This window comes from Podarcis vaucheri (genome assembly GCF_965113315.1).
Source record: "Podarcis vaucheri genome assembly, chromosome: 5".
NCBI classification, from domain to species: domain Eukaryota; kingdom Metazoa; phylum Chordata; class Lepidosauria; order Squamata; family Lacertidae; genus Podarcis; species Podarcis vaucheri.
In genome coordinates this window covers 40297855-40309855 of record NC_138763.1, presented here as the reverse complement: position 1 = coordinate 40309855, position 12001 = coordinate 40297855, and the positions used below count along the sequence as shown (strand labels likewise).

Sequence of the window (12001 nt, the reverse complement as noted above, 5' to 3'; positions counted from 1 at the left end):
CAGTAATCTGAACAGGGAACGCCTGAACTCCCAACGGCTGCTATCGCCGCTGCTGCAGCCATGACGAGGGGCGCCAAAGAGCCTTGTGGGGAGAGGGAGAGCGCGCGCGATTGGGCGGCACCTAGAAAGCGCCTTGCCAGCAGTAGAGTATCATTCGCGCTTCGGCGCGGTTGTGATGGTTACGGCTTCCTTGCGGGAGCGCGCGTTCCCTCGGCCCCACCTTTCGGGGGGGGGGGAGCTGCCTTGTTGTCCCGCCCGCCCAGCGCGCGCTCCCGCCCCGTCAGTGAGGAGGGCGCGGGTGGAGACCGGCCTGCGAGCGAGAGCGCGACTGTGCGTGTGTCACGGCGGCTGTGGGTGTGTTTGTTTCCTGTTGAGCTCGGAGTACTGAGGAGAAAGAAGCGCAGTGAAAGCAGAAAAGTGTGTGTGTGTGTGTGTGTGTGTGTGTGAGAGAGAGAGAGAGAGAGAGAGTGTTCCCTGGCGCCAGAAGAAGAGGGCGCCTTCTCCGCCATGGGCCGCCACCACTGCCTCCCAGCCTCTCCGCGGCCGCTTCTCCTGCTCTGCGTCCCGCTGCTCTTCGCTGTCGCCCGCGGAGCCCCCACGCCCGGGCCCGGGGAGCAAGCAGGTGAGAGACCTCGGCCTCTCGGGGGCAGGGAGTTGTGGGCGGCCGAGGCAGCCGCGGGAGTTTCCCTCAGCAGCCCCGGGCCCGCTTCTTTCCCCGCCCCTCGCCGCTTTAAAACGCCGTTTGCGCGGCTCTCCGGTGTGGACGTGCCCTTCGTGGCCCCCGGAGGGCCCGTGCGTCCTTTCTCCTCTTCCCTTTCCAAAACGGCGCCTCGTTTCCGACGAGGAGCGCCGCCGCCGGGGCTTGCCGTGATTTGTTTTATTTTGTTAGCTTTATTGCCCTCCGCGACGCGTTGCCGGGGATCCGACGTGTTTTCCTGAAAGTTTTTTGTTATGGCCGCGTACGCACGATTTCTGGAAAGCCCGTTCGAAACGCAGCGATGGGAATGCGCGGGGGCAAACCCTATAAACTATGGGCGTAGCCAATGGGGGCACCTGCCTCCCCAGTCAAGTACTGTAAAGGATTGAAAATACTTAACTGAGGTTCTGACCCCCCTAGGTCCCGTCCCCCTCCCCAAAGTCATGGCTATGCCTATGCCCTAAGGGCTGCAATGTGAAAGGGTGCCTCAGCAATATTGCAGATTGAATCCAAATATCATCATCATCATTATTATTATTTTAAAAAATAGAGATGGAAAACTTATCTTAAAAAGGGGCTTCTTTTTTCTCACATGAAAGGGATTTCCTCCTACCACACATTCCTGCTTCAGAACTACAGTGGTACCTCAGGTTACATACACTTCAGGTTACAGATTCGGCTAACCCAGAAATAGTACCTCGGGTTAAGAACTTTGCTTCAGGATGAGAACAGAAATCGTGCTGCAGCGGCGCGGCAGTAGCAGGAGGCCCCATTAGCTAAAGTGGTGCTTCAGGTTAAGAACGCACCTCTGGAACGAATTAAGTACTTAACCCGAGGTACCACTGTAATTTTTTTACACACATGCAAGTTTGATTGCCTAAGATTTATGAAAACTGGTGACAGCTCCAAAAAAAACTGTACTGGACTTAGCGGCTTGAGAAAGCACTGGTGTAATCAGTGTCTGGTCTCTGTTCTTGTTCGTTTGCATTCCTTAATTTGGAACCTAAGCATTAGATTTACCTTAAGTGAGTAAGGTTGGTTTCTTTAGTCTCTGAATTTGAGGCTGATTCATTTGTTCAGTGATCTAATGTTATGGGTTTGCCAGGCAATAAATAGTTGCAGCAAAACTCCTGATATCCAGCCATGTGATACAGATTAGTTGCTCCTTAGCACACTTTGATCTCTTGATTGTATAAAGAGTTCTATTGGTTAATGTGGGAACTTCAGATCTCTGGAGAAACTGCAAGTCCAAAGTTGGCTGTTGTAGTTCGTTCTGGGCTATTCCTTGTGTGGTCTTGGGATAACAGGGATGCCATTTCTGAATTTCATGATGTAGCAAATTGCTGTATGCAAAAAAGTTTGTTTAGGGTTAAAAATAGTGGGGTTTACCCTTATAAGCATGAATGGCATTGTTATGGTGCTTGTAAAAAGCGCCATGCCATATGCTTTGCATACAGAATGTTCAGTCCCCTGTCATCCCCAGTTAGAAAGCTCATATGGTCAATGTCTAACTTAGTATAAGTTAGCCTATATTTCTGGTGTCAGTTTTCACTTGAGTAAAATACATGATAGCATATGGCTATAGCATTGCTTTCGTAGTTTACCTCAGTGACCTGCATTGACTAGTTCATTTGAACTGTGTGTGGGCATAGGGACATTTCACTTCCTTTAACCCAGATGTTTCCTTGGCCAGCATTTGCGACTGAGTTGACAACATTGTACAGATGCTGGAAACCAAGATGAGTGCCCTGTTGCTAAACCACTTCCTTGTAATTGAGCTAAACCAGGCTGTGTCATGTGCTCAGGGTTGTTCTAGAAGACAATTGCTTAGAACTTTATTCTGTAAAGCTGATTGCTAAACATGACCTCATTAATCAACTGCACAATTGTACTGACACTAATGTCGAATCTTAATGGCATCATATTACACCTACTTTGTGTACCTACCTGAGAGCAGTTCAGCACAGCATATATATATACAAGTAAATAATAGCCATACAGTAGTTTAGAAGTTTCCTCTTTGCCTGAATTTTAATGTCTAAGAAATGATTGTTGCAAATTATGGGAATGAATTTTGGACTGTTTTAATTTTCTGTCCTAAAATAGGAAGTAAATGTTTACAACCATAAGCAACTTGGCTTAGATTCCTGGCATCAGGGAATACCACAAACTTCTACAAGTAGAGTTCAGCCTTTTTTAAAAAATAGCAAAATATATTATGGGAGAAAGCTGCAGTAGTGAGTGACTAACTTAATGCAGGGGCGTGGGTGGCGCTGTGGTGTAAACCAATGAGCCTTGGGCTTGCCGATCAGAAAGTCGGCGGTTCGAATTCCCGTGATGGGGTGAGCTTCCGTTGTTCGGTCCCAGCTCCTGCCAACCTAGCAGTTCGAAAGCACATCAAAGTGCAAGTAGATAAATAGGTACCGCTCCGGTGGGAAGGTAAACAGTGTTTCTGTGCGCTGCTCTGGTTCGCCAGAAGTGGCTTAGTCATGCTGGCTACATGACCCGGAAAAACTGTCTGCGGACAAACGCCGGCTCCCTCGGCCAGTAAAGTGAGATGATCACCGCAACCCCAGAGTCATTTGCGACTGGACTTAACTGTCAGGGGTCCTTTACCTTTAACTTAATGCATTGTCAATTATAAACTAACACATCATTCCTCTACTCTCTCACAATAGGCTGCCAACAGTACACAAACAAAACATGTGAGGAATGCCTGAAAAATGTCACGGTAAGTAGTATACAATTGCAGAATGCATATTGTAACTTGAAATTGTCTATGAGCCTGCTGTGTGCTGTGATGTTAAAGGCTAGCCCAACCCACAACTGTTCAGGCACTCTAGAGTGCATCCACAGGGCTATGCTGTCAACCAAAAGTGAACGGTTCCAGAAACCCTGCAAATGCAATCTTGGTAGTCAAGATAACCCCACGGTTAATTGGAAGTTGTAACCATGAGCTCATATATGTTCATATTCACTTGCTTTGATATAGGCCAATTGGCTTGCTTTGATTTTATCCTTATCTGTGGGCTTGGGGTGCTGGGCTCTGAGCCCAGAAAATGGGAACTATCTGTAAGATGTGGTTATTTGCTATCTATGCCCTATCTGGTCAAGTAAAGTGATGGAAAGTGCTGGCCAAATTGACGTATGCTGTTTGGGGTATAAAGAATGTATAAACATTTGCTTGGGCCATCTCCTTGCTCCAGTGTCCTTCCCGCATCTGTAAAGGCTGGGAGACCTGGCAGGCTGACTTGTTGAAAGACTACACCTCTCTTTTAATAAAGCACTAGACCTGATTGCTCTGGTGCTTTTGACATCCTCCTTAGGTATCCCTGCACCAAACCACTCCCACGAGCCCTCCTTTGGTCTGGTGGATCAGGACTAGGGCTCAGCAAATACAATAAAAGGAATAATTCTGCGTGTGCAGTGAGAATGAATGCATCAAATTGTTTCTATTTTTAATGGGGAAGTCTCTTCCAGAATACAAGCTTTGTGTATGCACAGGGAGCTGTTGGCTTAGCACAGGGGTGAGGAATCTTATTGCCATTGCCCATGCTGGCAGGGGCTGATGGGGTTTGTAGTCCAACATCTGGAGGGCCATAAGTTCGCCACCCCTGCCTCAGATGCTCCTGCACTACACAACCCACTCTACACATACTCAATAGGATGGTCAGTGATACAGAAACAAGCTTGTTGTGCAAAAATGATCAAATCTTGCTTTCTCTAGTAAGTTTATAACATCCTGTTTCTTTCTATAGAGACCAGTATAATATTACATAAAGCCAAATCATCCTGGGATGAATAGATATGAGGCATAGGCACCACTCTTCATTATACAGTATACTTCAAAAAAATTAATTAACTAGTCCCCTTCCTCAACAGATTTAAGTTGCAAGCCTGTGATCTCTTACTTGCAAATTGTATTGTGAAATCCCTCTTCCAATTCTTGAGAAATGTTTCTCAATCAGTTGCTAGTTCGTCCAACTAAAAAGAAATCACTGTTAGTTGACAATAAGTGCAGATTCATGTTTAGGCAAGGAAAGAGGGTTCGTTAAGTACAAAAATTTGAGAGTCAGCATTTTTGAGTTATGTATGAACTGGAGATACCTGAGAAACATCCAATGAGTATTTTGATCTATAATCTACCAGATGTTGCTTCTGAGCAACTTCTCTATGACCTGGACTTGAGCAGGGGTTTTATACAAGTCTCATTGTACTGAAGCATCCAGATCTTGATTTTTCTTGCAGTTGTCTGGCTTTTCATATTGGGAAAATGCAGGAAGACTTATTGCATTCAAGTCCTATTGAAAATTTAGTCAAAATAGTTTTTAAGGATAGCAGAATTTGCTGCCAGTTTTGGACAAATGCACTATTAGTTTATTTGGACTCCGCTGCCATTCCCTATAGAACTGATGAGGAACCATTTTCAGTCAAAAAGCTGCATTCCCTTCTGGGCAATTACTAAGGGACTACATGCCAGTGTGGGCAGGGCTAGAGGCAGAAGTGTGCATTTTACCTTTATACAGTAGGTTTGCTTCTACACACATTCATGCATCACTTTCTGTTCTCACTTCAGGCAAGCAGGAAATATTATTGGAGTTCCAAGGACACATTCCAGCCAGGCAAAAATATTCGAGAGCCAGCTAAGAAAACAGTGGAGGGCTGCATTTGTTGTCTAAGCCTGAGGTTCCCCATCTGTGCCTTATAAGCATTAAAAAATTGTACTAACCACCCAGCAAACAGATTAAGCAAAAAATGGCATCTAAATATGAACATGAGGGCTTAATTTGGGAGGGGTGTGTGATGTTGTTGTTTCTATTTGACTGCACAGTCCTTTAATATGCCAGATGCACTGTTTAGAAAGCACTGCAACTATGGAGGCCCTAGAGGTGTACAGTGTATAATTCTGAGTCTTGGTAAAACCACTTCCAATTTGCTGCCTCGTTCTGTAAGAGTCTGAATCTAATGTTAGTCCTTGACCTCTAGGTGCTTTTGACAGGGTACCCTTTGGGTTCACTTGTGCTGATCACAAGAACAGTCTTCCTTGATCACTACAACTTTCTGCTTCTATCTGTGGCCACGTTATACAGTTCATTTACTGATCTATTATAGTTCCCAGTTTCCACATAGTAATATTTTTATTTGGTACTAATCCCATGCATATGTAACAGCCAACTACATATTTTAATGTGGCTGGGATTGTTTTTGTGTGTGGACATGTTAAATGTGATCATGTGTTTAACACAATGAGTAGTTTGTCTCTCTGCTGAATTAAGGGACGCTTCAAGTACAAAGGATTGCAGTTCTAGACGAAACAAGTTTTTATGACCTTTTAAAATGACCTACATTTGATGCTGTTTTAGATGGGATTACTTGGCAATACAAAACTCAAGAGGACCTAGTACTTCAGTAGTGCAGTGTTGGTACTAAGGTTGAAGCAGTGCTCTTGAATTCTTGGCAATGCCCTCTAGTCAACAAGATTACATAGAAGCAATATTGATAATGTTGGCATACAGTTGTGTTCCTTTCGCTATCTTTGGGCGATACCCAGCTAGTTCATTCTCAGAATAGACTGGTTGAAATCAGTGGCTTGAAGTTACTTAAGTCAACATATTTCAGTGGGTCTCCTCCAAGTATGGATATTGCCCTTCAACTTTATCCTACTCAACTGTTTTGTTTGTTTGTTTATCGGCTTGTTGTATTTTCCACCTCTTCTTTTTCCAGTGTTTATGGTGCAGCAGCAGCAAACAATGCCTGGAATATCCTGTTCGAAATATCCTCCCTCCCAGTTCACTTTGCCAGTTGAGTAAGGCCCGCTGGGGTGTCTGTTGGGGTGAGTAACTTCCAGGAATACTGCATGTGTGTCATTGGCATTGCAATTATCTCTATAAACAATTCCTGGATTGCTTCTTGGATGCAATAAATACTCCTCTTCTCAATACCTTTCTTTAATATTATTTAGGGTATTATAAGTAAACGTATCAGAAGTTTGCAGTCTCCTTGCAACATAGGCAGATCAAATTACTACAGCTTACAAGTTGATAGAAAGGAATGGAACTCCTTTACTTGCTACCAGCAGCAAAATGTTCCATGACATTATTTTACAGGCAGAGATTTTTTCCCCTGGGTTTTTTTTTTCTGGATTAAACAGCAAATCATTACTGCAGCAAGATCATGGGGATTCTTTCTAGTTACGTTCCTATATCACAGCAAAGATATTAGCATTTTTAGTGGTTAGCTAGGTGTTACTAGGATAAGCAGAGTATGATGATGCTTCTCCCAGTGTTTTGGTAATTAGAAGGTAAGCAACTTCTGAACATGAAGATTCCATTATGCATTTTGTGTTCAATAGTTTTGGATAGTAAATGCAACTTGTCCTTAAAAAAGAAAATTTAAAGCTATTGTGGTAGCAGAAGGCTCAGCATTATAGATGTCCTATAGAGGACATTGCCCATGCAGTGGCTCATTTGTATGAAGCTGCTGCACTGAGTTTATCCTCCATGCTTTAACTTGGCAGGTTTACAGTGATTTGTGTAGAATAACTTTAATTTTGAAATAAATGACTTAGGCCTATTTTAAATTCACAGTTTGTTTTTTGGCAAATGGCTCACTCACTACTTTTCTTATGTTATATATTTCAGTGAATTTTGAAGCTCTCATAATTACAATGTCTGTGGTGGGAGGAATAATCCTTATTGCTCTTTGTGTTTGTTGCTGTTGCTGCTGCAGAAAAAAAAAGAGCAGAAAGCAAGTATCTGAACATGTTCTTATTTTTTTATACCGTAAATATCCTTACCTTAATGACACCCCTCAAGTTATGGCATACCTAATTATACATATCCTAAATGCTCTTCTTTTGTGCAGACCTGATAAGGAGGATGAGAAAGTTGCCAGAGAGAGAGAGCAGAGAAGAGTAAGACAGGAAGAAAGGTAAGTTGCTGTCAACCTACAGATGTTGTCAGGCCTGCTGCTACCTTCCCTTTTGATGTTAAGACCAGATGTTTGCAGAAAACATCTGGAGTAACAGACTGTTGCAGGTCTCTTTATACATTATTCCTCTGTTGTAATACTTAACGTGTTGGCCTTGGAGGACTCCAGTGTTTATAAGCATCTGGAATTATATTGTAACCTGCTTGAAGGTCCTATTGATGAAAAGCACTTTGAAGATTCTATTGGTCAAGAGACAGGGTATAAAATTAATCTTGAATGTAGGTAGTTGGAAGCTGTCTTCTCACTAACATAATTTCCTGCCTACACAGGAGAAAAAAATGTATACAAAATTATTCTAAATTGCAAACATCCCATGACATGTTATCTTTCTTGCAGGAGAGCAGAGATGAAATCAAGGCATGACGAAATCCGGAAAAAATATGGTACGTGCCAATGGCTAGCTGTCAAATGCATAAGATGCTTCATCTTAGTGTGCTATATATCAACATGTGATAGTTACCACTTCAACTCATTACCCGAAGGAATGGTGTCCCAAAGTTTTTGACTGGCCTTGGTAACCAAGCCAAAAGAACCCTGATTACCAGCAATCTCTCTCTCCCATCTGTTGCACCTCCACACAGATGTCCGGAAATAAACCCTGCTCCCTAAGTAAGGGTACAAAACTGACTGGAGTTTATGTTCTCTAAGCGTATCATTTAACTGATTTTGCTTGAACGGTAATTTGGGTGTTGATAATTCTGATAAGCTGTCGTCAGCTTTTCCTTATTATTAGATCAGTACCCCTGACACAAGAAACAATCAGTTCTGGGTTAAGCCAAAAAGTTATAAAACATAATTTATTGTATTATAACTCTTTAAAATACTTGTCCAAAAACATGTTGCAAGAAAGGAGTTGTTGGGTTTTTTTTAACCAGATGCCACATTGTGTGGAATATTTGGATAGGCAAACTACAGTGGTGCCCCGCAAGACGAATGCCTCGCAAGACGAAAAACCCGCTAGATGAAAGGGTTTTCTGTTTTTCGATGCGCTTCCCTATGGGCTTGCTTCGCAAGACGAAAACGTCTTGCGAGTCTTGCGATTTTTTTCACTCCCCCCCTTTTTCTAAGTCGCTAATAGCCTTTTAGCCGCTAAGCCTTTAATAGCCGCTAAACCGCTAATAGCGCTAATCCGCTAATAGGGTTGCTTTGCAAGATGAAAAAACCGCTAGACGAAGAGACTTGCGGAACGGATTATTTTCGTCTTGCGAGGCACCACTGTATTGAGAAATGCAGTTCACTAGACTTTGATCCTGCCCCCTACTTTCATGAATACTGGCAGCCACTTTTCATCACCTCCCTCGGCTACTTCCTTTTCATATTTGCCCCTCACCAATATCTTTGATCTCTGTGTTCTAACCAGATGTTATTTTTTTCCAGGTTTGTTTAAAGAAGAGAACCCATATGCCAAATTTGAAAACAACTAAAATTTCTTTTGAAAAGCCAAAGTAAGCTCTGCCAGTGCTGTCTATAGAATGTGTAGTACAGCTGCTAAAAGATCTAGTAAATTAGATGCCTAAATTGCAAATGGAAAATTGGTCTTACTAGAAGACAGCTGTTAATAAGCAGCAAGATAAACGAACAAGCCAAACATACCTCTGAAAACCAGATGGCCTAGCAGGCTGGAGATGTTAGATTTTTCTTCTTTCTGTCCTGCAGGTGTCTGTGCTCTTACATAGTATAGCATAACCTTTGTTTGCTGGTCAAATCTTGGAACAAATTTGTTCATGAAGTGGAGAGGGACAGTGCACATTTCTTCTTGTCAATCTTTTCTATGGTCAACAAATTATAGCTGTTTTTAATTGAAGGCTAGGAGTTGGGTGGTCATATCAAAAAACGAGGTGGGTAGGCTATGTGAAAGGAACATAAGCTTTAATTGTGCCACTAGCAAAAAGTGCCTAAATTGATCTTTAAAAACATTTTGTTTGCAGCACAGATGTTTTTATAGTGTGATTCTGAAGGTTTGCACTTTTATATATGAATACTACTTTTTCTTCTGGACTACGTATGCGTGTTCCTTCTGTTCCTTTGCCTCTTTTAAATCACTTCAACTACAGAAATAGTTAGACTGATTTATGTTAGTAACAGTGTGATATGAATGCTTTACTGGTGCTGATTAAATGGCTGCTTGTATTGGAATTTTAAAGGCTCTTCTTATATTTAAGAACTTTGTACTGCTTGTAATTATCTGAAGCAATGTATAATCTTGGAAAGAATGTCCTTAGTAACCAAATCAGAAGAATGAAAAGGTTCCTTTTTTGAAGTAAAGAACCATAATGAAGCCTTGGGGTTGATTTCTGCTGCCTAGAGTAAGGCCTGCCAATACAATATTTGGCTTGATGCAATAGCCTGTTTTTCTTCAGGCTGTTCTACGTCAAGAGTCCTATGCACTGGAGTTTCTTTATAAAGACAGATTAATAAGGAAAATAACTTCTTATTGTTTACTGTCAAGTGGAAGAGTGGATTAAAACAAAACCGTGAAATAATGATTTGGAGGACTGGCTACACTTCGAATGTATAAAGTTTGTTTCCAAGGAAACTTTAAACACTACATTTGCCTGGAGTGAAATAGCACCTAGGTCATAAACACAGAACTTGTGAAAAATGTGGAATGATATTTTCATTTCCCCCACCCCAAAATTGAAAGCATTAGCTAGTATAGAGAAATTAAATGTCTGATTTTCATGCCCACACCCTTCTAAAAACACACATACATATGGAGGTATATTAGTTACTGAAGTAGTAAGATTCCATTGTAATCTTAAACTTTATATATGTTGTCAAAGTCACAAACACATATAATACTTTGTATTCATTTAAATATCTTTACTCTTCTGTTGACATCTTTAAAAACAAGTTGAAATCTGCCAAAATTTGCCGACAATGCGTAGTAAATTCCAGAAATACAGGATATTGTTTTATAAAAACTTTCATACAATTATTCTGCCATATTAACAAGTAAAATGAATTATTTACTGTAGCAAAATTTGTAATTATTTACATAATAAAATAAATATTTAATATCTTACATCTCTTGGCATTCTCTAATTCTGTTGCCCTCTTAAGCAAATATAAATAATAGGAATTATTGTACCACATGGCCATACAATCTCCTTTTTCTGAAGAATATGAGTACAAGTGGGGAGGGATGCCAGCATCTGAAGAAAGTGTTTTTTAGTGACAGAATCACAAATTTGAAAACTAAAAATGCTTAAGGCTTATGCTGACTGGTGTGTGTGTGTGAGTGAGTGAGTGAGAGAGAGAGAGAGAGATCTCCTCAAAGAGAGGGTATGACTGGCTGAAACTCTGAACAGGCTCCCACACTGCAATGTTTTGTGGCACACATGCACATACATGCATAACATCCTCAGGTTGTTGGGGCTGGCAGCCAGTCCAAGAATAAAGCCTGCTAGCAACATAGTGGAAGATGGCTTTGAGATGGGAAGCGAATGGAATGTGTCCTTTATTCCTTCCTACTCTGCCCTAACGGCCAGGGGTCTCTTTATCTTTACCTTTACTCTGCCCCAAGAGGGCAGAACAATAATACCTTTTGGGGATGGGGATACACTGCAACATTCCACACAGCATGTTCGCCTTGCTCAGTTTATCCACATATATGGGCTATCTACATGACTTAGTAATCTAGTTAGTCTTTACAATACTACAAAGATCTGTTCTAAAATTCTAATACATGTTCTTATTGCCTGGATTACTGTAATGTCTTGGTTCCAGTTTCTCACTCTAAATGTCTTCTATCCTCAGCTCTGTGGCCATCTAATATTTTGCTCACTGTTTAAAAGCCACACCACTGCACCATTCATTCACTCTTTTTGCATTTTGTTCAAACTTCTTAGTATTGGCTCTTCTTTCATCTCAACACTAGTCATATTTATTTCATGTAATACAGAGGTAGGGAACCTGTAAGACGCTGGCAGGGGCTGATTAGAGTTCAGTAATTCTGGAGAGCTACAGGTTTCCCTGTTCCTGATCTAATACTGACTTACATGCACCTAGTACATGCACCTGCCTTCCATTATTATTATTATTAAAAATTTTATACTACCCTATACCCACAGGCAGTTCACAGAGTAAAATATGAATATAAAACCACAAAACATACAATCAAAACAAAAACTAATAACCCCCACACATTTTTAAAGGGCAATAAAAGCTACCTAAATGTCTCCTCTTCTATCATTCCTATATTGACCTTTTAACAGTCTTCCCTTCAGTCTTCCCTCTTCCTAGATTTCTGCATTGTGCCCAATATTTAACAAACTTCCCATCTTGTTTGTTGCTTCTAATATACGTACAACA

The 12001-nt window shown here is 41.5% G+C and overlaps 1 protein-coding gene across 1 annotated transcript; it reads left to right on the top strand.

The window, feature by feature from the left end:
* Nucleotides 1-263: 263 nt before the first annotated feature.
* PTTG1IP (PTTG1 interacting protein) lies at nt 264-10712 on the top strand. Its single transcript, XM_082221968.1, has 7 exons — nt 264-622; nt 3376-3428; nt 6422-6530; nt 7339-7444; nt 7562-7627; nt 8024-8070; nt 9065-10712. Exons 1-7 carry the CDS (start codon nt 508-510, stop codon nt 9109-9111), a joined length of 543 nt encoding a protein of 180 aa, XP_082078094.1. The 5' UTR covers nt 264-507; the 3' UTR covers nt 9112-10712.
* The last annotated feature ends 1289 nt before the right edge of the window (nt 10713-12001 follow it).